Below are 23,072 nucleotides of genomic sequence, written 5' to 3'. Positions count from 1 at the left end.
TGTTCCGTTGAGAGAACCAGGAGGCGAGGCAGCCCAGGCGGACAGGGGCCCAGGCTGCGCCCGGACCTGATCTCCCTCGGGGGCCTTGACCTTAGGCCCTGAGGTTGGTGAGACTGGGCAGCGAGGGGGCCCAGAGACTGCCCCCGAGAGCCTCCTCTGCCTCCTGGGATCCCTCGCACACCCTGGTGCCGCGGTTCTGACAGGGGAGAGTCCCACCCTCCTGCGGGGGCTCCGGGTCACACGCTGTTGACGGGGCTCTCTGGTCATGAGGGTCCCAGCAGCCGGAACGCCCGTCCTCTCCCGTCGGGGTGGGGGGAGGGGTGCCGCCTCGGAGGCCGCCCTTCTGGGGTCTCAGGGCTGCACTGGGTGGGGGCTGGGATGCTAACTTCCGGGAGCTTGGGACCAGGGAGGCTGGGGGCTGGGAGCAAGGGTTCCGGGAAGGGGCTCGGGAGAAGGGGCGGGACGCCAGCCTTCTCCACACCGGGAGGGGCACTGCCGCTGTCCGCTGGGTGAAGCGAGGCCAGGCTGGGGCACAGGGGCTTCCGGGGCAAGGAGGCGACTCTCCCACTCCCCAGGGCTAGTCTCCCTCCTGGGGCGGAGGTTCGGCCTGGACGTCTGCCTCCCGCCTCCTTGACCCCAGCCCAGCAGCTTTGGGGTCAGTTTGTTAGCCACGGCGCCCCCTGGTGGCCCCAGCGGAGCACAAGCGGGCAGGGGAGCCTGCTAGGGGGTGAGGGGTGGGGAGCCGGAGCCGGTAGGGGTAAGGCGGGGCGGTATCTGTGCTGCTGAGAAGCATGAAGGGGGTGGGGCCGGCTTTATGGGGCGCTGCCCCTGCCCCTCAGCGCCCCTGGGGCCACGTTCTCGGGCAGGGCGCCCAGCCTAGCACCCACAGCTCCCCGGGGGGGGGGGGGGGGGACACCCGCGGGTGGGGACGCTCTAGGCGGCTCGGCCGGCACCGGCTTCCAGCACTGGTGCCCTCAGCCAAGGGTCCTGGGCCTGTGGCCCCTCTGGGGAGCGAGGGGACCAGTCTCGGCCCAGGGGCTCCTACCCGACAGAAGTGCTCAGGGCCGGACAGGTGGAGCAGGACAGCAGGGAGCAGGGGCTGTGGCAGGTGGGCCAGGGGGCGGGCGGGCGGGCTCCCCCTCCCCGCCCCGCTCAACCCGCAGGCGTCTCAAGGGAAGCGAGCACCAGGCAGCCGACACTCAGGTAATTCACAACGTTTTATTTAAATCCAGCCCCTCTCCGAGGCTCGCCGGGGCGGCGGCATCCTCCTGTGCGGGGCCGTGGGCTCTGGACGCTGCCCCTGCCGGGCCCGGCGCTGGCTCGGCGCCCTCCCCGACCCGGAACCACCGGGCGGCCAGCAGACGGGCCCCCGCGCGGGCTCACATCACCGCCTCCATGTGCAGGATCCTCAGGGCCTCGGAGATCTGGACGCTGGTGTCCATCTGACCGTACATGCCCACCAGGAAGGCCCGGTGCAGCAACACGGCCGCGTGCTCTGTGGGCGGCACAGGACGGACGTCAGGGTCCCGACGGGCAGCGGGCTGTGGGAAGCAGAGTGCCCGCTTCCCCGTGGGCCGGGTCGGGACTCACCCTGGCAGAGGAGGGTGTATTCTGGCAGGTTCCTGAGGGCCGTCTGCACCACCTCAAAGTCCCGGCTGCCCAGGCAGTACATGAACGTGGGCAAGAAGTCCGCCGCGATGCTGCAAAGACACGCGCTCAGACAGACGCCTCCCCCCTGCGCCCAAGACCACCCTGGAGCCCGCGGCCAGGCCCCGGAGGGGTTAACTGGCCCCCGAGAGTCTGGTCCGGGGCTCCCTCGGCCAGCAGGGTCAGGGCAGGCCCGGGGCTCACCTGGGGTTGTTCTGGATGGAGCGCAGGGCCAGGCCGAAGGCCAGGTGGCGACACGGCTCCTCGGCAGAGCTCATCAGCCGCTGTAGACTGGTCTGCAGGGGTGGGGGCGTGACGGGAGCTCGGACCGCCAGTCCCCAGGCTCTCGGCCATCGGCCTCAGGACAGCGACAGCAGCGAGGGTCGGCAGGGGACCCTGCTCCCCAAGCCCCCACCCCCACGGCCTCGTAACACGAGGTGGGAAGCGTCGGCCGGCCGGCCATAGGTTCCCAGAGCGAGGCTGGGCTCCCCGCTCCCTGGGAGCACCTGGGGCAGGGCCAGGCTCACACCCGGGCTGCCCCCGTCCCCGCGGCGGCCCGCTTCTGACAGAAGGCTGACCGGGCCCTCCGCTCCCTCACCGAGAAAAAGCCCAGAATCTCCGGTCTCCGCCGAGACATCTCATCTATGTCGCTCAGAACTTCCAACAGATCTAAGGTGGGCAGAGGGAGCACGTGAGGGCCAGGCCTCGGCTGCTGGACCCGGGCCGGGACCTCCGTGTGCCCACGCAGCCCAGAGGCAGGAGCCCCAGCCCGCACCGTCCCCCATCCCGCCTGCCGGGCAGGGGCCGAGCAAGGACACCACCAGGACCCTGGCCGGTCCCCGGTCTGGTCTCTGCACAGGTTCCAACAGAGAGAGCTGTGGTGTTCCAGACGCGGTGCAGCCTATCAGAACGCTAGCACCAGTGCCCTCTGGAACCTTCCACACCACCCTTGGTGCCTGGTGAGCTTGGGAGGCCCCCAGCGCCTCGGGGTGAAGAGCACCCGGCTCCCAGTTCCCTCAGGCCAACGACCCCACGCTGTAGGCGCCGTTGACAAGGAAGCATCCAGAAGTACCGTGCCCCCGCCACCCCCGACCCTCGTCCGGCAGAGGGAGGAGGCCACGGATCTGCACTGGGACCGCCGTCCCCACTGCCCGTCGCCGGCCGTCCCGAGACACTCCTGCTGCCAGGTGGCGGCCAGCCCCTCACACCCCGCTCTGCTCCGGTCGGCTGATGCCCAGACACACACCCGCCCCACAGCGTGCCCGGGAGCCCGAGCCGCTGCGGCCGCCCAGCCCCTCTGCTCCCCGCCGGCCCGTCAGGCCTGCCCCCCGCGGGTGCCGCTCGGCTCCGGGGTCCCCGCTCTCCACCGCGTCCGCAGCCTGTGAGGCCGCCGGCAGGGGGGGCCCATCCCTGCCTCAAGCCCCTGAGGAAAGAGCCCGGCTCCCCCCTCCGGCAAGGACCCCGCGCCTCTGGATGGCCGGGTGTCCCATCAGACCCAGGGCACCACGGGGCCACGATGGGTGCCCCCTGCCCGCCACAGGGCCGCCCCGGTCTGCAGGAGCCAGGCTCCCAAACTCACCCTCCACGGCCTGGCCCCGGGAGAGCCTCTTCATGTAGGGAGCCATCTCCGCTGCGGTCAGAGGGGTGGAGAGCGACACGCTGACCAGGGGCAGGGAGCCGGCCGAGCTCTCATCTGGAAGCCGGGAAGTCGGTGCCTTCAGGCCGGAAACAGAGCCACCCGGGCCGGGAGCACCCACCCGCCTGGAGGCGAGGCCTGCCGGCGCTCATCGCCATGGCTCCGGACCCTGTGCGTAAGCGGGGCCGTCCCTACCAAGCACCCGCGGAATCCCACGGGACGGTGGAGGCTGCAGCCGCTGCCCCGGGGTGAGCACGCTGCCTGGGACACAGCGGGCACCCACTCAACGGGGGGGCGGCGAGCCCACTGGGAGCTGTCCGGGAGACGGCACTTTCCGGCCCGACCCGCCACCTGCCACACCCAGTGCGGGTTTTCTCTGCACCTGCCTGAGCGTGACCTCGAGGCTAGAGTGGCGACCCGCCCCGCCGCAGCCCTGGCACCCAGCGGGCGCCCAATAAAGCCATGCGCGGGCCCCACGGCAGAGGTCTCTACAAACTCCACCAAAAGATTCGGCGGAATTGGGGGCAGCACGAGCGCTCGGAGCCCGGCGACGGACTCTGCCCGGGGCACGGGGCCCGCCCGCTCCCGCACAGCTGCCCCTGTACGCCCCGTAGCCCCAGCCCCTTCCCGGCAGCGCCCCTGCGGGGCCCACTCACCCTCGCCCTCCTCGTCCAGGCCCCGGTCGGCTCTGCCGTCCCTACTGGGCAGGCTCAGCCCTGCGAGGAGGGACTTGAGAGCCACCAGATCGCTGCTGTCGAAGGACAGGTCGCTGGGGAGGACACAGGTTCTCCGTGAGGAAGACGCCACAGGGGCGGGATGGGCGGGTGTGGGAGGAGGCAAGGAGCTTCCGGGAGCGGGTTCAGAACAGAAGTGGGACTCGGCCCGAGCCCTCACCCCCCACCCCCCACCCCCTCCCCACACCGGGCTCCAACCCTCAGGCAGCGTCCATCCCCGGCCACCACCCTGCCTCAGGGACCCCCCCCCCCCCCCCCCCCGCCCCGACCCGAGCACTGACTGCCCTCCCACAGCCTTCCCTCCGGCTGGGCTGGACCCTCACCTGCCGGAGCCTGTGCAGGCCGGACACACACACACACACACACACACACACAGACACACACTCACTGCAGCGCGTCCGCGTGTTTCTGCAGGAAGGACACGGCCGCCGGGGCGTTGCAGGTCACGTACTTGTGGGTGAAGCGCACGAACTTGTGGATGAGGGGCGCCAGGTGGCGGGACGACTTTCTGTAGCTCTGCAAAGCGGAAGCCGGGTGCTCACAGCTGCGGCGCCCCCACCCTGCCCGCCACACCTGCCCTGGAGGCCTCAGGACGGACCCCCAGACGCCAGCAACGCCACCGCCTGCCGGCCGCCACGCTGAAGTCTCCAAAACGGCCTTGCCGTTCGTGAACTGCCAGCGTGGACAGGCAGACGGCTAGCTGGAGCGTGAAAGCAGATGGACGACAGACCCCAGGAAGGCAGCAAGGCCGCAGAGAGGGCTGTGCTGAGCCCCGGCTGCAGAACACGAGCTGTGTCCCCAGGCGCACGAGAAGCAGGGAGCTGGTGCCCAGGGTGGGGGGCAGAGACCACCGGGTAGGGGGCCTGGCCCTGCCCTTGCTGCGGTGGTGCGGGCCAGCCCTGCCCTCCCACAGGCCCCAGGAGCCCTCACCCGACAGCCTCAGGCGGAAGAGGACGGAGGCAGGTCGGGCCTGGCCAGGCTGTGAGGGCAGAAGCGGGCGGAGGGTGGTGGGAGCCGTGGGGGTGCCAGAGGGCAGAGGAGGAACAAGGGCGCACGGGCCTGGCCACCGCCCGGCGGTGAGAGGCGGGGGGCCCAAGCTGGCGGCAGACCCACCAGAAGCAGGCGGACGAAGGAGCGCAGACAGTCCCACAGCGCCCCCTGGTGCTCGCTCTGGAACACCTGCGGCTGCAGCAGCTCCAGGACCCCCAGCACGTGCAGGAAGAAGGTCAGGTGGTTCTGCTGCCGGAACTCCTGGAAGTTGAGGTGGGTGCGGCCGTGCAGGAGCGCGGCGACCATGGGCAGGTGCCTGGGGGCGACGAAGGGTGCTCGTGGGTGGCCGCTCGACCCCACAGGAAACCCGCCCGTCCCCTAACGAGCTCCGGGGCACGCCCTGGGGGGCCGAACCGGCCACCCTGACAGTCCCACTGCGTTCTAGGTCTACGAGGTGCCGTGTGTCCCGACCCGGCCTCCGGGGCTGTGCCCGGGCCCTCCCAGCTCAGACCCGGCTCAGTCAGGGAGAAGCCAACGGCCGCCACTGGGCCACGAGGCCCGGCAGCTTCCAGATGCAGAGCCCGCTCTTAAACCACCCGAGCGCAGGCAGGACGCGAGGAGCCACCGGACGCCCTGCCGGGGCCCCCAGAGCGCAGCGGGGCGCCCGTACCTGAGCAGCAGGATGGGGTGGGCCACGGCCAGCTTCCGGCAGGCCATGTTAGCGTCGGCCACCCTGTTCTCTGACGACCTTGAGTCGCTGGTGTCTGCCAGGAGGGTGATGACGCGGTGGATGAGGCCGTCCAGCTGAGGGGATGGCGGGGTGAGGGCCAGGGGCCGCCCGCAGAAGGCCCACACCCGGCCCCGGCCACGCAGAGGACCCGGGAAAGCTGTCCCCCTGTGCTTTCTGGGGCCACGTCAAACAGGCCGGAGCCAAAGCTTCCAGACAGCCTCGCACACGGAATTCAGTCACCCTCCACGTAAGACAGACACCCTCGGCTAAACGCCAAAGTGGTACGTTGAGATAAAAAAGCAACACGGTGCGTAAAACACGATCTCAACTCTGCAAAGCGACACGTACGAAAAAGCGAACGCAACAGGGTTAGAAAGAACCAATTTCCCTACGTTGTGCTGAAAACAGGGAAGGTGACAGATCCCACCACGGAGGCAGGGGCGGGAGGCCTCCCGGATGCCTGGGCCCCGGCCCCGTATCTGCCCAAGGCAGCGGAGGCAAGCACCGCACACGGGCCGTGCCGCGTGACGGTCCCCGGGCCCACGGTGGGCGGGGGGCATGAGCGGGCGGGTCCGGCCACGCGGCGGACGACCCCACGGCCAAGGAAGGAGCGAGCCATCCGCGCACGCCAAGCACACCCGCTTCTCGGGACCACGCGGAGTGCAAGGTGGCCCACGAGCAGCGTGCGTCGCCGCTCCACGGACAGAGGCTCCGGGGAGGGTCTCCGGGGGCCCGAAGGAGCGTCCCGCTCGAGGCAGGCTTTCAGCACTCACCGCCGCCGCCGCCGGGGCTCGCCCCCGCCCCCCGCCCCCGCCCCCGCCCCCCGCCCCGCTCACCTTGCAGGTGCTGCTGCCCGTGGCGCCTCCACTGTGCAGCAGGGCCTCGGGCACGGGCGCCCGCAGCTCTGGCCACTGCAGGTACAGCTGCACCAGCAGGTCCCGGCAGCGCCTGCCCGGCACGCTGTAAGAGACCGAGGCGCGGCTGCTGGGCGCACGGGGCTCCGCGGGCGGCAGCCTCGGGGGCCGCGGCCGGGGAGGGGGGCCCGCTCACCTGTCGCCCCACTGCTGGATGCAGCCGGTCAGGTGCGCCGTCACCGTCCTGATGCTCGCGTCGTCCCCGCGACAGCAGCGGAGCAACAGGGGCAGCCGGGCCTGGAGCAGACTGCAGGCGGCGGCGTCCCCGTCCTGGCTTCTGGCCTCCGCCTCCGCCAGGATCAGCTCCGCCAGGCCGACGAGTTCCGGCGCCCGGACCCGCAGCGCCAGCTCCTCCCGCCGCTTCTGCAACCGGCGACCGCCCGCCCGTCAGCGCCAGGCCGGAGCGGAGGCGCTGGCGCGGGCCTCGCCCCACCCGACACCTGCCTGAGGGGTGCGCTGGTCCCTTCCCTGCCAGATCCGCGGCACGTGGATGCAGGCCCACAGGAAGTCCAGCGACGCCGAAGGGTCGAACCTGCAAGGGCGCAGCAGCTCTGGCTCGGTTTCCAGGCGCAGAACGCAAACCACCGTCGCGACAAGAGAACGAAGGGCAGGACGTGACCGGCGGTGGAAGCTGTGCACCACGGACGTCTCTCCCGATGAGCTCTCTAGGTAAGGGCCACCCCGCCTCACCTGACCTCCCCGCATCTCACACCAGCGAAACCAACGGCCCTGCCCACCCCCGGCACCTGGAACCCCTGCACGTGGCGTGGACGGACACCCTCCGAGGAGAGGACGTTCTGTCTGTTGGCCGTCTGCCCTGCTGGACGCCCGGGGCGGGGAAACTTGGACGGCGGGGGGAGGGTGTCTGTATCCCGAGGGTGGTGAGACCCACCGCAGGGCCCCCTTCCGGGTAAGAGCCCCAGGCACCCAAAGAAGCCAGGCGGGGTGGGGAGCACGGGATCAGATGTCCAGAGGCCCCTCAATATGCCGCCCCCACGCTGCCTGGCCCTCAGGGGAGGGCGCGGGAGGGGGGGGGGGCACGCACACCTCTGCTCCCGGTTCTTGCCCAGCAGGATACGGATACACTGGTGCAACGTGGACCAGCTGGACTGGTGGGTGAGGAGGGCGAGCAGGTAGGGTCGGAAAGACGGCACCTGGGGGCCCGGATGACCTTTGCCCTGCGGAGGAAGGACACCTGGGCTGACCGGCCAGGCGTCCTCTGCCGAGTAGGGTCAGCAGACGACGCCCCACTCGAGCCGCCGGGAAGCAGAGGGAGGAGGCCGTTCCCAGCGAGACCCGGAGCCCCCTGCCTGGGAGGCAGTCCCGGCCACGTGGGGTCCAGCCGGAGTCACCACAGCCAGAACACGTGCTGGCCCGGACCAGCTTCCTGGGGACGGTGAGCGCGAACGGGAACGACAAAGCCCAAATCCCCATCCCCTGCTCCAGAACCTCAGAAGCTGGTCCAAAGACCGCCACGGGCCGCAGGAGCACCTCGGGAGGCTCGGGGACGGAGGAGGGTGATCACCGCTGAGACTCCCCGCCCCCGCCCCGCAAGGCCCCACAGCCTCCTTGGGGACCCGTCCCGGGCGGGGGGCCGGGCTCCGCTCTCCATGAGGCTCGCCAGCGGTGCCTCCCGTCCCTGCACGAGGCCCTGGGCCACGCGCTGCCGGTCCCACTCTGGCCTGCCCGCCCCAGCAACCCGACCTGACCGCTGCAGTCACTGCTCACAGGGGACGGGGCACCCCCCGACCCCTGGCCGACGAGGGTCAGGCCTGGGCTTCCGCCGGGACCGAGGGAAAGCCGGTCCGTGCGGGGGCCGGCCCGGGTCCGTGCGCAGCCCACCTTGCTCCGGGAGAACAGCAGCCTCTGCTGTAGGTCGGGACAACTGCTGACCACCTCAGGGTCCAGCAGCTCCAGCCAGTCGACCAGGAGCCCGGAGCAGGGTCCCAGCTGCACGGTCTCCGGGCTGAAGGGAATGCAGGGCCGGGTCAGAAACGGCTGGCCTGGGGCGGGGGTGGGGGGAGGTGGGGAGAGGTGGGGGTGGCGCGGGCAGGCCACAGCCCTCCCAGCGCCCCCAGCCCACCTGCAGCCGTCGGCCTCGGGCTCCCCCGGGGCCGGGGGCTCCTTCTCCTGCAGCAGCAGGGAGCTCAGCACGGCCACGGGCCTCCAGGTCGGGGACGCGGTGGCAAAGAGAGCAGCCAGCAGCTCCTCCAGATGGGGCGACCCCGCCTCAACCAGGCCCCGGAGGACTGCGGGGGAAAAGGGCGTGTTCCGCGTCACTCCAGCTCCGGGGACGGGCACCGGCGGGCCCCGGGCCACCTGACTCTGGGACAGACAGGCCAGGGCTATTCGGCCAGGGGAGGAGCCTTCCGGCAGACCGCCGTTCCTGGCCACGGGCCCCATTTTGGGGGCACCTAGGAGAGGGACCTCTGGGCTCGGCAGCCAGGCTGGGGGTCCTCATGGCGCCCGGCCCCGAGTTACCTTTGCCGACAAGCTCGGGCTCCACACCACACTTCTCCCCCGACCTGAGGGTGGCGACCACGGCCCGGACAGTAGAATTGACCACCTCCGAGTCCCCGCGGAACGCCAAGGCCTCGGCGAGGCGCAGGAGCCCGCTCCGTGCTGCAGGGAAGCGCGCGTGTGACCCGGGGTCTGGCGCGGGCCCCCGTCCCCGATCCCCAGCCTGCCCGCCTCCCCGGCTCCCCCCCTCCACTTCCCACTAAGGCTCCCGCTTTGTTCCCCACAGCCCCAGTTTTCCAATCCCTGGGCCACGTCCACGCTGACGCCCACGCAGAGCCCACACAGCCCAACGGCTGACACCCCCAAACGGACTGGGCCCTCCCCACTGCCCCCCGGGGGAGGGGCAGCAAGCCCGAGGCCCTCACCATCGCTGATCCTGCGGCGGGCCGAGTACTGGGCGGCGAACAGCTTGAGCTGGGCCCGCAGGGGTCCGCCCTCCCCGGCGGGGCCGTCCAGCCACTGCAGCATCTGCACGAGCACTTTGAGGAAGAGCGACGAGAAGCCGGTGTCCCGCGGCACACAGCGCTGTGGGGGGGGGGGGGGGGCGGGGCGCCCCGCGGGGGGGGGGGGGGGGGGGGGGGGGGGGGACCCGCAGCTCAGAGGCGGGGGACCTCCGACCCTTCCAAACCGCGCAGCCGGCGAGCCATTCTCCCGTCTGCAACCGGCCCGGCTGCGGCTCGGGGAGGAAGAGGAAACGCCCCACGGACGCACACACGAGTGACAGCACGCGTGGACGCGGGCAGATGAGCAAGTTCGGCAGGGTCACCGAGTCGGGGTGACAGACGCGGACCGGTAACCCCCCCTGGCTTACTGGGGCGCCTCCCCGAACAGACGTGGGGCTCTACGCTCGGCTCTGCAGCCGCCAGCTCCCTCCCTGCACTGGCGGAAGCCGAGGACGAAGGCCCGCACAGGGACAGCGTGAGGGCAGCCGGTGGGCGAGGCCGGGGCCAGCTCTGCGGAAGGCCCGGGACTCAGGGTGGACTCGAGGCCGAGGACCCAGGCCCCGGAACGCGTGCAGCAACCCTCCCGCGTGACTCCCCGCGGGCCAGGCCTCTGCCGCACACGCGCCCACCTGGTACTGGGAGATCTGGCGCAGCAGAGGGCAGGCGAGGAAGTGGTTCCGGTGCATGGACATCACCAGGGCCCCGCCGTGCGGGGAGCCGAGCAGGGTGGCGACGGCCTGCAGGAGGCGCACCGTGACGCCGGACAGCTCGGGGCTCCCCTGGCGGAGTTGCGCCAGCTCCTGGCCCAGGGCCTGCTGCAGCGCGAGGGCGACGGGGCGGGCGCTGGAGCTCTGCCACCGCGGGCCCGGGCTCAGCGGGAAGATCTGGACAGAGGGAAGGGGGGAGCGTCAGGGCAGGCCGGTGGGGGAGAGCGGAAGCAGCCGGCTCGAGAGAGCGAGCGCGTGTGCCTGCGCGCGCAGGAAGACGCGAGCCTTCCGCAGGAACGTCGCCATGCGGGGAGGCGAGAACACGGCACGGAGGCCCCAGGCTTGCGGGGCTCGCCGTGCACACACGTGTCCGCAGCGGGGAAAGCCCTGAGGGCAGGAAGCACGACGGCGGCGGCGGCCAGGGAGCGAGCGCTCCCAGGACCGTTCCGAGCACAGACGACGGTGCGCGGCCCTGGAGAGGCGTCCGCTCCGGCGGGTGAAATCGCACAGCACGAGCGATGCCCACGCGCAGCACGGCAAGGCGGCCCTCAGAGCTCGGACCCCCGGAGCCAGTCTCAAGTGGAACACGCCAGACAACCCGCCTGAGGTAGGTTTTCCAGCTCCGTTCCGGCCGGGAAGCCAAGCGGCTGGGCTAGGGTCGTCTAGCGCCGGGGAGGGAGGCGCGGTTCTGACCCGGGGGACTGGCTCCGGGGAGCCCTCCCCATCTGGGTGTGGGCTCTGGGGTAGCGGCCCTCTCTCCGGGCGGGAGGAAGGACTGGGCAGCCCCGGGGCGCCCCGCTTCTGGAGAGACCGTCCCAGGCGGTGGCAGTACCTGCAGGACTGTGCTGGCCAAGTCGTCCTCGGGGCCGAGCACCCGCACCTGGGTCACAGCCCGGGTCCGCCCCTGGCCCGAAGGCTGCTCCGGGCTGCTTTTGGGTTTCGGTGCCTCGGCGCTGTCTGCGCGGAAAGGGGAACGGGCTTCAGCGGATGACTCTTCCCAGCTGGCGTCCAGCGCGGGCCCGGCACCCGAGAGCAGGCCCTGCGGAGGGGCCCTCGCCCCCCACGCCCCCCACGCCCCCCACGCCCCCCGCCTCACTCAGGCCTGCGGAGGCCCGGGAGGAGCAGGGCCTTCAGGCGGGATGTCGGATACCCGCCCGGGACGAGCCTGCCCCGGGTCCGCGTGCTGGGGTGTGGGTCGGGGTCGGGCAGTACCTCGTCGGGGAGGCAGGGAGGCCGTGAGCAGGGAATGGAAGGTCTGGCCTCCGGACGCTCCTCTCTCGTGCTGAACCTCCACCAGGTGAGCCATGTAATCTGGGAGCCAGCAGCCAGGTTACGTCCCCACGCCCGCGGGAGCGAGCGCCTCCCCCCGCCCAACGCCCCGGCTTCCCGAGGCCCGAGCTTCCCAGAGCTGAGCCGCGGGACGTTTCACGAAGGGCCTGCTGGGGCCGAGTGCACCCCGCAGCGTCTCTCGCCTCCAACCCCGGCAGGCGCTGTCACCCGGGCCGTGCTGGGACAGGGCGGCTGGGCTCCAGGCCGGACCTCCTGCCGGGAGTGCCGCCCCGCCCCGGAGCCGCCCCCTAATGCTCGGTCGGCCCCGGGGTGTGTCGCACACGGTGGGGGGGGGGGGGTGTCCCTGGCTCTCACTCTTGTCCATGATGTTCTGCTCTAGCGTCTGGGGGTCGTGGGCCACCGCCTGGTCCAGGTACTGGAGCAGCTTGCTCATGCTGGACACGGGGATGCCGAAGGACTGCACGAACAGCAGCAGCTGCTGGGGCTCCAGGTCCTGCAAGGCTGAGAGGGACGCTCGCTCGGTGCCCCTCCTGCTCGGCACCCCGGCCCGCGGGGTCTTTCCTGAAGCCCCAGCCTCTCCCCACGAGGAGGCTCACCACCGGCTTCCGCAGCTCGCCACCCGGGGCACTGTGCCGGCCCTGCGCCCCCTCCCCTCACCCCTGAGCCCCCTGGAACCATCCTTGGCTCCCTGCGGCTCCTTACAGCGTGTCCTTCCCTGCGCGTCACAGACTCGCCCCGCTACGCACTGAACCGCCTCCCAGGCTGCCCTCCACCTGCCCGGCGCTCCCTGCCAGACGCCGCACTGGCCTCGTCTGTGGCCTCGTCTGGGAACAGCCTCTGGCAGGCCGCCCAGCCCCCACATCCTTCCAGAGCCAGCGCAGAGAACCCGGCCCTTCCCGCTCCCCTCGAAACCCCCGGGCCGCTTTCCCTCTGTCCTCTGGCACCGCCTGCTTCCAGAGAGGCCTTGGCCTCCCCGCCCGACTGTGAGGGGCTGGCGGCCAGGGGCAGCGTGGCGCCCGCCCCAAAGCCCAGCACAGCTCCAGCCACACCAGGAGCCCCGTGGGCACCTGCTGAGTGACGAACGCCCCGAGCCTCGGAGGCCAAGGCCTTCTCCCCGGCGCGCCACAGCGGGGGGGCCGGGCCACCCCGGCGACAGACCCCCGGGCCCGGCCGGCCCGCCCGTACCCGCGTCCACCAGGCGAGGAACCTCGGAGCGGATCATGCGCAGCTTGAGCCAGTCGGGCAGCAGCAGCGCCTCCTCCGACGTGTCCACCAGGAAGGCCGTGGGCAGAGGCTGCTTCTCCGGGAACCAGATGTCCAGCAGCGCCTGGAACTCGCCGTCCCCGGCTTCGGGAGAGACGACGTGGCGAGCAGCGTGACGGTTCGGCAGGGCCACCCCGAGCTCCGCGGTGAGACCCCTCCCCCCGCCCCCCGCCAGGGCAGGAGGCCAGGGCCGGAAGAGCCCCAAGTGGGAACGGAGGCTGCGGAGGGACGGGAGGGGCGGCCTGCGCGCCGTGCCCGCCCCTCCTCGGTCTAACCCCACGATCTCCGCGACCCCGTTCCAGCTGAGGGCGCGGGCTGTACCACGAGGCCGGCCGGTCTGCCGCAGGGGGCTGTGTGAGACTCGGCCGGCGCTGTCCCTGGGCTCCCGCCCCCCTCCCGCCCCCAGGCCCCGCAGACGCCCCTGGGCTGACACAGGGCCAGCCTCCCTTCCCTGCCCAAGGCTCACACACTCCTGCCCTCCTGACAGGGGCCGCCTTCCCAGCAGAGCCCACACGGCACTGACCCCAGCAAGGGGCCCCGTCCCCGCCCTCCACGCCCACACGCGATGACGCGCCAGAACAGTCCGCGGAAGCTGGCCGGAACCGCGGGCTTCCCTGGCTGGGCCGCGAAGGCCTGGACACACAGACGGGCATCACGTCCTGATGACGCAAGGCCACGGGCCGGGGTGGCGAGGACGCGCCAGGGATCCGGGCTTCTTAATCCGAGGAGCTCGACGGCTCAGGAGACCTCCCGCCACGCGGGGGCTCCGGAGCGCTCTCCCCGAAACTCTGGGTCAGCGAGACGGTCCCGTCTTCTTCACCCTGCGGGGACCCCCGCCCAGAGCCCCCGGCGGGGGCAGCGGTGTTTCCCCCCACCTCTGCGCGACCCTGCCAGGCGGGGCTGGGGCTCAGGGGCACGAGGAGCAAGGCAGGGAGGCCGGGAGCCGCCCCCCCGCAGGCCACTCACCGCGGGGCGGCCCCAGCGTCAGGAGTATGACCATGGCGTGGACCACCAGGATGTGCATCGTGGCCGTCTCCCCGCCGGTCCAGCGCAGGAAGACCTGGTCCTGTGACTCCGACTGCAGGAGAGGAGGCGGCTGGCTGGGCGGAGGGGGGCCGCGGGGGGGGGGGGGGGGCCGGGGAGGGGGCCGCCAGCCTTACCCAGCTGTACACCTCCTCCCCCTCCTTGCTCTTGCGCATGCGCCGCACGTAGCGGGAGAAGACGGAGAGCAGGGCCGCCAGCACGGCGTCCGACTCGGCGCTGCAGGAGTGCTTGGAGAACAGGTGGGACATGATGGTGGAGCGTTCCACGACCAGCCGCGCCACATCCTGGGGGCGGGGAGCACGGCCGTCAGAGGGCCTCGCGGGCCGGCCCCGCCGTCTCTCGTCGCCGCCAAGCCAGCCCACCGCGAGGCCGCATCGCGCGAGCCCACGCAGCCTCGTGCCGGCCGGGGCCGGGGCCGGGGTCGCCGGGACCAGCAGAGGGAGGGGCCCGCGTGCACACACAGGGACGAAACCACCAGGCAGGGCCGGGAACGGCAGGGCGGGACGGAAGCGAGGCAGACGCCCACCGGCCCGGACGGCGACCCAGACGTCACGGACGTCACCACCCGCCGTGCTCCTGCTCCGAGCGGGGTGGGGCGGGGGGGGGGGGGGGGGGGGGGGGGGGGGGGGAGGGAAAGAGGGGGAAACGCTGACACCAGCCCTGGGCGGGAGCGTGAACTTCCTGCAGCACACAGGCCACGAGCGGTCCCCAGGCTGGCCCCTCGACGACGAACCCACACGTGGGGAGAACCCCGCCTCCAGGGACCCCTAGCTGCCCGCCCGTGCCCTTGCTCCCTGCACCCATTCATCCCACAGAGCACCGGGCCCACGGGAGCCGCCCGAGGTCGGAGCCAGAGTGGGCGGACAGGACAGCAAGGTCAGAAGAAGGCCCTCCAGAAAGGGCAGGGGAGGAGGAAACGCCCGTACCCTGGGCCACCACCCTCCCTGCAGGGAATAAGAACACAGAAGAACACAGATGGGCTGGCCCGGCACCCCGTCCTCCCTCCCTGAGCGAGTGCTCCCTGGGGGGTGGTTGGGGGGGTGGTGGGCAGGCAAACCCCATCTGCACGGCCCGGGCATCATCGGCCTGGGGACAAAGGGACACGGCCAGGCCTCGATGAGCACCACGGCCGCTCTGGCCGCAAACACACCTGAACCCTCACACCCTTGACACCTGCTCTGGGCAGAAGAGCCCTGGGAAGCAGGCTGGGCTCCTGCAGCGGCCCCCACCCCCCACCCCGGCCCGGGTGGCTGTGCCGCCCCCCGCCCCGCGACCTCCAGGTGCAGGGCCCCGTCCCACCCCCTCACCAGGGCCAGGTCGCTGTGCTGGCCCTGCTCCTCCACAGGCGTGTGTTGGGACAGGTAGACCAGGTAGGCGCTGATGGTCTGCGGGTCGGTCTCCATGTGGATGGCCTGGGGGAGGGGTGGTCGCGTGAGCTCGTTCGCGGGGCAGCCCCCGCTCCCGCTCGTGCCACTGCCGCCCCTCAGCCGCCCGGCAGCGTCCCGGCACCCGTACCTGCTGAAGCGCCAGGGCGGTGGAGGTCCGGACGCTGTCGAACAGGGGCAGCCGGGGCAGGTCCCGGAGCAGCCACTGGTAGCCCTGCAGCGTCTCTGTGTCCCCCGAGTCCTCCTCCATCGGGGGCTCCTTCTCCTCCCCGTCCCGCAGACTGCCCTCCGACAGCACCAGGGACAAGCCCTGCGAACAGACGCGTGTGTGGGCCGGACACGCTCCCTCAAAGCCCCCGGGGGCGGGACTGGCCTGGCTGGCAAAGACACCGCGTCCCGTCAGAGACGCCCGAACCGACGAGAAGGCCGCAGCTGGAGCCGCATCTCTGGAAAGTCGTGCGACACCTCGCAAGAGGCGGCGAGACCGCTACTCCGTCACTAAGTCTCTCCCGGGAGCTCACGTCGGCGCCCGGGGAGGGATCACGGGCCAGCGGGACACAGGGTCTGCCTCTCCCGACCTCACCACCGCCACCCTTTCGACGCGAAACCGGCTAAGCCGCAGCCTAGGTGAGTGAGACGCCGGCCGGCCGGGGCGCCAGGGACAAAGCCGCGCCAGGGAGCAGGGGTGGAGCAGAGCGGGCCCCCCCCCCCCCCCCCCCCGCCCCGCACCTTCATGGCCAGCACCCTGGAGGCCACCTGGGGAGAGCCGAGGCGCCGCAGGAAGTAGTCCAGCACCTCGCACGTGGTCTGCTCGTCGGCCTTGGGGCCCAGGAGTAGGTCCTGCAGGCGGCCCAGCAGCTGCCGCTGCTTCTGCTGCCTCTGCGGGGGCGAGGGGGGCCGTTCAGGGGCCCGCGCGGCCGTGCGCGGGGCCGCGGTGGGCCTGGGGGCGCTCGGGGGCACCGACCTGACGCTTCCTGGCCTTCTGCTCCTTGCTCTCGCCCTCCTCCTCCTCCTCCCCGGACGTGGCGTCGTCGGCAGCGTCGTGCAGCAGGAACTCACACAGGCACTGCACCGGCAGCACGTCCAGGGAGCCCTCGCTCGACTGCACCAGGTCGGCCAGCCAGGGCATGGACTGCGACGAGGCCTGGCCGGGGCCACGGACACACTCAGCGGCGCCCCCGGCGGCCCGTCCGCCGGCCCCCACCCTCCCGAGGCCGTGGTTCCCGGCGGCTGTGCGGGCAGCCGCCTCACGCGGAGGGGACCCGTCCCCGGGCGGCCCCCGTGTCCCGGGGCGCCCCCTTCCGGCTCTGGCCTCACTTAGCCCGGAGCCGCGGTCCCGGCCCCCTCCCCCTCCCCCCACCCCCACCCCCCACCCCAGGGCCGCGGGGAACTCGCCTGCCTCTGGATGATGTTGAGGAGAAAGTCCGGGCTTCGGCTCCGACACAGCAGGTGCCCGAGGCGCAGGGACTGGTTGAGGCCTTTCACTTGATCCAGGATGTGGGGGGGAGGCCTCCGAGGGGGTCCCCTAAAGGTCCCCGAGGATGCGAGCGTGTCAGGGAGCCACTGGCGCGGCACCTGGGAGCAAGGGTGGCAACCTCCCTCCCCGCCCAACAGCAGCCTCCCCTCGAGGGCCAGACAGGCCCTCCGCCCCGCCCCCAGCCGCTGAGCACGTTTAGCATTTCCAGGGCGTTTCCAGGGCCCCGGCGCCACGCAGAGGCCCAGGAGCTGCTCCACCGGCCTCATCCCCACCCTGGGGACCCGGGTGCGACATACTGAGGGTCCAGGCTGGTGAGCTGAGACAGGAGAAGGCTGCTGTTCTCGGTGATGGTCTGCTTGGTGGATGCGGCTGCCAGATGGCCCTCGAACGCCAGGATCTCCTGCTTCTCCCGCTGGGAGGTCTGCAGCTCCCGATTGATCATCTCCGTCCGGGTCTCCTCGTCCGTCAGCGTGCACGGCGGGTAGGAGTAGTTACTGGGGACCAGACAGGAAGAACCCGGAGCCCTGCCCATCTGAGGCTCGCGGCCACCAGACAGCGCACAGAGAAGGTCGCGGGTGCTCACGAGGCCCCCGCCCTGTGCACGACCTTGGCCACCAAACGCATCAGAGAGCCTGGCCGGGCCATCGGCAACGCCGCCAGGTCTGGCCTCTGGGAGGGAGCCCCCACGCCGGCCACCCGCTCTCCTTCCACGGGACAGCACACCGGCCACCTCCAGAATCAGGCCCAGCGGGTGTCAGAATCCTGGACACCCGCTCACCCTGCGCCAGATCCCCTCCCCACGGGCAGGCGTCTCCAGCCCACGGGCATCGCAGGTGGACCGGCTGCTCCCACAGGCAGCTGCGGCTTTTCTTTTTTTCTTTTTTTTTTTTTTTTTTTTAATTTTTTTCAACGTTTTTTATTTATTTTGGGGACAGAGAGAGACAGAGCATGATCGGGGGAGGGGCAGAGAGAGAGGGAGACACAGGATCGGAAACAGGCTCCAGGCTCCGAGCCGTCAGCCCAGAGCCCGACGCGGGGCTCGAACTCACGGACCGCGAGATCGTGACCTGGCTGAAGTCGGACGCTTTAACCGACTGCGCCACCCAGGCGCCCCAACGGCTTTTCTGAGATACACGAGCTGCCTGCTGTCACACGTGCTGAGCTCAAACCCACCACCTGTGATGGCCGTTTGCGGCAGATCTGTCCCTGGGGCCCCCGCAACGGCCACAGGACAACCCCTCAGAATGGGCCACACACACCTGGTCACCGTGTACCATGGTGCGTACACGGTGGTCACCCAAGCTGACCCTGGGCCGTGTTCACGTCTGCAACCGTTAAACCACCTGGCCCACCGCGTCCCTTGTCTCCACACACCCCCACCGGCTCCTGGTGTGCCACCAGCCGTCGGCTGGCCTGCCCCCGCTGCCGTCACTGGAGAACCTCGGCCGCCAAGGCCCCGCCTCAATCCTACTCCCTCCTCAGCCCACGGCAGGGAGGGGACGCTAACGCTCGTGGGCCCGGACTCGGAAACTCAAGCCCGCGAGAGAAGGAAACCCGAGTGGCCGTGCAACAGGGGACATGCGTCGGAGCGAGTCGGGGTTCCGGGATCGGCTCGCTTCCCAGCGTCCCGCAGACGGGGCCCTGGCCCCAGCGGTGCGCGAGCCCACTTACTTGGTCATCACCATTTCCATGAGCATCTTCAGCGTGGGGTACTCCTCCCAGGCGGCCAGGCCTAGGGAGCAAGAGGAGGGCAGGTGGCGGCCAGCCCACAGCCCCACTGCGCCGCCTGGGTCCCGGCCTGGCTCTGCTGCAGGTCCCCAGCACGACGCCCCGACAGGAACAAAGAGCAACAGCCGGCTGGGACGACCGCGAGCCCGCCAGGGAGGGGAGGCTCACCGATGTTCTCTGGGTTGAAGGCCGCGACAACCAGCAGGAGGGGCCACGCCTTCCAGTAGAGGGTGGAGATGGCCAGGTTCGGGGGCTGGTACCTGAAACGCAAGGACACCCACGGCTCACTCTCGGCCGTGCAAGGCGGTGACGGGAATGGGTCCTGCCCAGGGTGGAACGGCCCGGAGACGACCTCCTGACTGACCGGCGAGGAAACGAAAGATCGCAAACCCCCGGGCCTGGTCCTCCCGCCACACCGGCATCCCCGGGAAGGGCACTGTGACCACCACTACGCTGCCCGGAGCCCCGCGCCGGGGCCGAGCCCCTGGACAGGTCCCGCGCATCGCCGAGTCCCGGTGTCCCGTCTACAACGTGGAGACGAGGGCAGTCGCGACGGCAAAGCTCAGTGTTAGTTAGCATTCGTCTTGTGTCCACCAGAGAGCCAGAAACAACCCTGGTCTCCAACCGAACAGACCGTGAAGTCGTCGTCGTGACTGAAACGTCATGCTTACGACACACTTACGAGACTAAACTACGGTTCTTTCAAGTAACAGGACAGAACGTTCCAGGCGACGCAACGGCACAATCGTCGTTAAGAAAGGAGCAGATCCGAGAAGCCGACTCGGGGAGATGGACAGCGATCAGGTCGGGAAGCAGGGCGCACCAGCACCCCAAGACACAAAGAAGCGAATCCCACGTGCGACCGATAACATCGGCAACAGAAAGATACTCAAGACGTCCCACGTCTGTGGACCAGATGCTGTCAGCGTGGCCATGCTCCCCGACGTCATCTACCTGTTCAAAGCAACACCCACCAAAATCCCGGATGGCTCTTCTCTGACAACGGACAAGCTGCCCTGCAAATTCACACGGAAATACGAGGGCCCAAAACAGCCACGAGTCTTGAGGAAGAACAGCGGCAAGAGTCCCACTTCCCGATGTCAAGCCTCAGCACAACCCACGGGAACGATGACAGGGTGTTACCGACAGGGGCAGACACACAGACCGCCTGAACGCGTGGGAGAGCCCACACATCTGTGGTCACCCGATCGCCGACAAGGGCGACCAAACCTTCAACGGGAGAACGGACAGTCTTTTCGAGAAACGGCGCCGGGACCGCTGGCCGTCCTGGTGAAAGAGCGGGGAGTCGGACCCGTCGCTGACACCACACTGCCATCAGCTCAGGACGGTCGCAGACCCGAGCGTTATGAGCTAAAACCTGGAAATTCTTAGGAGAACACACAGGAAAGGCCTGTGACCCCGGGTGGGGCAACGGTTTCCTGGGAAGGGCTCCAAGCCCACGTGGCAGCAGAGCGACACGCGGGGCCACGTCATCGGGGCATCCCTGTGCGGGACAGAGCTGAGGCCCCAGGCCCACCACACGTGCACATCCACCCACAGCGGAACGGAGTTCGACCCTGCCTCCCTCCACGCACGAAACCAACTCAGAGGATCCAAGGCCTACGTTCAAGACCTGAAACCGGGAAACAGAGCAGATCTTCCCGATCCTGGATGAGAAACGACACGCAAGGGGCGCCTGGGTGGCTCAGTCGGTGAAGCCTCCGGCTCTTGACTTGGGCTCAGGTCACGATCTCACGGTTCGGGAGTTCGAGCCCCGCTCCAGGCTCTGTGCTGACCGTGTGGAGCCTACTCGGGGTTCTCTGTCTCCCTTTCTGCTCCCCCCCCCCCCACACACAGCCTCTTACTCTCTGTCTCAAAATAAAGTTACCAACAAAAAGAAATGACACAAGAGTACAAAAAAACGAACAAAACCAGACGAGCTAGACCTTCCCCGAATTAAAAGCCACTGTCTCCTAGTGTCTCCAAGAACACTGCTGACGGTGTGAACAGGAAAAACCACCTGCAGGTCACCTGTTCAGGGTCTAGGTCCACGATACGTAAAGAACTCCCAAGACCCAACAACAAAAATTCAAACACCCAATAACGGACAAAGAACCCGAGTAACCCCTCTCCGGAGAAGACGTGCAAACGGCCAACGAGCGCACCAAGAGGCTCGGCGTCCCAGGTGGTCGGGGAAGCGCGGATCTACACCACCTCCCGGTGCCACCGTGCGCCAGCTGACAGCTCGCGAGGACACGGCAGGACCACAGCCCGCGGGCACGGCTGCTGGCAACGGAGATCCGCGAGGCCTGGCAGCTCCCCGGAAAGGTAAGGCAGCCCCCAGGAAGAGAACCGGAAACACGCATCTGCACGAACACTCGGGTAGGAACGTGGCTGGCACGTTCGCAGCGGTCAGGGAGAACCCGCGAGCCCACCGCCCGACGGTGGTGAACACGACGCGGCATCCACCCGAAGCAGCGCCTCCCAGGTTAAGCGTCACGACACGGGTGAACCTCGAAAACGGGCTGCCCGGTAACAGAGGCGGGACGCACAAGGTCACGACGTGTGCGTCTGTTTACGTGACGCGTCCCCAGAGTCACAGCCACGGGGACAGAGGGCAGATCAGTGGCTGCCTAAGGCAGCGTGGGGTGGGGCAGGGACGGCTCCCGGGTACGGGCTTTTAGGGGCCAAAGCTGTTCTACGCCCGGCCTGTGGCGATGGCGGCCCATCCGGGGAATTTACTAAAACCAACGCGTCAGCAACACGAAGCGGGTGAAACACACGCGGACGATCCCTCGAGAAGACACGTGAGAAAACGCGGAAGAGCAGGCGCGTCAGCAAACAGGGCGGGAGCGTCCGTGCCGAGCACAGAGCAACACGGACAGAGCAGGGGAGCGCGTCCCCGGGGCGCAGGCGCGGGCAGGGAGGCAGGGAGGCAGGGGCCGCTCGGGGCAGTGCAGCCTCACGGGCGTCTGCAGGCTGGATGGGCCGGCGCAGGGGGGCGGCGGACGGGAGCCCGGCTGGGGGGGGGGGGGGGGGGGCGCCGTACCCGGGGGGCAGCTGAATGTTCTCGGGGTGGTGGTACGTGCACAGGTTCAGGACCGCGTCGATCAGCTGGATCCTCTCCACCTTCAGCACCTCCACATCTGAAACGCGAGAGCCACGCACAGGTTCAGGAGCCCGTCCGCGTGCCGGGGGCGGTGGGGGGATGTGGTGGTGCGCCACCGAGGCACGGGGTTTGGGCCACGGACAGACAGCCCGCGGACGGGGGCTAGCTCTCCAGAAGCCGAGGGCGGGCGGGGGCTGACGCGGGCGCCCTGGGCACCGTGGGCCTGCCCGCCACACCGAGGGCCAGACGCCGGCCCGGCGGCAGCGAGAGGGGCGCCCGCCCCGCGAGCGGGGTTCGTGGGACCGCGGTGGCGGCCTGCACGGGGCCTCGGTTCATCACACGGACAACGTGTGCAGGTCCCAGGGCAGCTCCAGAAGCAGCACGCGGCACGTCGCCACGGAAGGCGCAAACCTTCTGCCCGATCCCCGACTCCAGAGACCGGTGGGGTCCGGCGAGCCCGGGGCCACGGGGAGGAGCGGACGCCTGGCTGCAACCGTGGAGGCAGGCCCGCCCGAGCGGGGCGGTGGAGGCCGCCACCGAGGGGGGGGCCCGGACAGAGTTTGCGGGGACCCTCACCGTCGGCCTGCACGGCTGCGGCCCGCCTCACCAGGTGGTCGGCAAGCTCCATGGCGTCCGCAGGCCCGAGCGGGAGGTCCCGGGACAGCCCGATGACCAGGATCCGCATCAGTGTGTCCTCCAGGATGGGCACCTCCGAGCAGAGGCGGAGGAAAAAGCTGCGGGCAGAGCAGGCAGGGGTGGGCTCGGCGGGGGCTGCACGTGCCCACGGGAAGGAAAAGCCCCAGCTCCGAGGCTCGGCTGGACAGGGAAGCGGGCAGCCACCCCCTCCCCTGTCCCCTCGCTCCGGAGGCCCCTGTGGGCGAGGCCCGGCCGCGCCAGGGAAGAATGGGAGAAGGCGCCTCGCCCCCGGTGGCACAAACACGCAGGGCACCGCCCACCACCCGCTGAAGTGCGGCCCGAGGAGAGCACAGGGCACAGGAGGTAGGGGACGAGCAAGCCAACGGGGCAGCGGGGGCCCAGTGGTGAAGACAGCTGGGGCACGGGGGACACACAGGGCAGGGTGGCCCCGGACCCGGGGAGACGGGGCCGTGACACTGACCCGGGGAGTGTGGCCGGCTGGCCCCCTGGGAGTGGACAGCACGCCGGGGCTGGGGATCCGGAAGGGGACGAGGCACAGGGTGTGCTCGAGGGGGCCCCGCCTGCGTGGTCCTCCTGGGGCCGACCACCCCACCCCCAGCCCCCCCCCCCCCCCCCCCCCCCCAGCGAGGCTGGCCAGACAGGACCCCGCCTCTGCCCTCACGGCGGCAGGCTCCGCCTGAGCCCCGACACCCCCAGGCGAGCCCGTGTCCCCCGCTCAAGGGACAGCTGGCTCCTGTTGGCTGGGTCCAGGGAAGGGGCTGCGGGGCTTTCCGGAGCGTCGTCCAAGCGGAGCGAGCC

At 70.4% G+C, this 23,072-nt stretch overlaps 1 protein-coding gene across 1 annotated transcript in view; it reads right to left on the bottom strand.

Moving 5' to 3' along the window:
• Nucleotides 1-1,199: 1,199 nt before the first annotated feature.
• INTS1 (integrator complex subunit 1) overlaps nt 1,200-23,072 on the bottom strand; it is a 29,669-nt gene continuing 7,796 nt past the window's right edge. Inside the window, exons 13-46 of the mRNA XM_049639000.1 lie at nt 22,194-22,420; nt 21,558-21,654; nt 18,677-18,768; nt 18,452-18,512; nt 17,077-17,274; nt 16,699-16,828; nt 16,268-16,447; nt 16,033-16,182; nt 15,434-15,613; nt 15,226-15,330; nt 14,035-14,202; nt 13,841-13,952; nt 12,797-12,958; nt 11,966-12,112; nt 11,534-11,632; nt 11,154-11,278; nt 10,244-10,498; nt 9,537-9,696; nt 9,133-9,273; nt 8,735-8,900; nt 8,494-8,617; nt 7,699-7,829; nt 7,096-7,183; nt 6,788-7,014; nt 6,574-6,697; nt 5,678-5,811; nt 5,131-5,323; nt 4,406-4,533; nt 3,940-4,052; nt 3,227-3,340; nt 2,246-2,316; nt 1,852-1,943; nt 1,591-1,700; nt 1,200-1,495 (exon numbers count right to left, since the gene is read on the bottom strand). Of these exons, the coding sequence (XP_049494957.1) occupies nt 1,380-1,495; nt 1,591-1,700; nt 1,852-1,943; nt 2,246-2,316; nt 3,227-3,340; nt 3,940-4,052; nt 4,406-4,533; nt 5,131-5,323; nt 5,678-5,811; nt 6,574-6,697; nt 6,788-7,014; nt 7,096-7,183; nt 7,699-7,829; nt 8,494-8,617; nt 8,735-8,900; nt 9,133-9,273; nt 9,537-9,696; nt 10,244-10,498; nt 11,154-11,278; nt 11,534-11,632; nt 11,966-12,112; nt 12,797-12,958; nt 13,841-13,952; nt 14,035-14,202; nt 15,226-15,330; nt 15,434-15,613; nt 16,033-16,182; nt 16,268-16,447; nt 16,699-16,828; nt 17,077-17,274; nt 18,452-18,512; nt 18,677-18,768; nt 21,558-21,654; nt 22,194-22,420 (4,720 nt within the window). The 3' untranslated portion in view covers nt 1,200-1,379. The remainder of the gene's footprint in view (nt 1,496-1,590; nt 1,701-1,851; nt 1,944-2,245; nt 2,317-3,226; nt 3,341-3,939; nt 4,053-4,405; nt 4,534-5,130; nt 5,324-5,677; nt 5,812-6,573; nt 6,698-6,787; nt 7,015-7,095; nt 7,184-7,698; nt 7,830-8,493; nt 8,618-8,734; nt 8,901-9,132; nt 9,274-9,536; nt 9,697-10,243; nt 10,499-11,153; nt 11,279-11,533; nt 11,633-11,965; nt 12,113-12,796; nt 12,959-13,840; nt 13,953-14,034; nt 14,203-15,225; nt 15,331-15,433; nt 15,614-16,032; nt 16,183-16,267; nt 16,448-16,698; nt 16,829-17,076; nt 17,275-18,451; nt 18,513-18,676; nt 18,769-21,557; nt 21,655-22,193; nt 22,421-23,072) is intronic.

The sequence above is a fragment of the Panthera uncia genome, chromosome E3 (genome assembly GCF_023721935.1).
Source record: "Panthera uncia isolate 11264 chromosome E3, Puncia_PCG_1.0, whole genome shotgun sequence".
NCBI lineage: Eukaryota > Metazoa > Chordata > Mammalia > Carnivora > Felidae > Panthera > Panthera uncia.
Note: the sequence above shows the minus strand (reverse complement) of the source record. Positions and strands in the feature narration are given on the sequence as shown.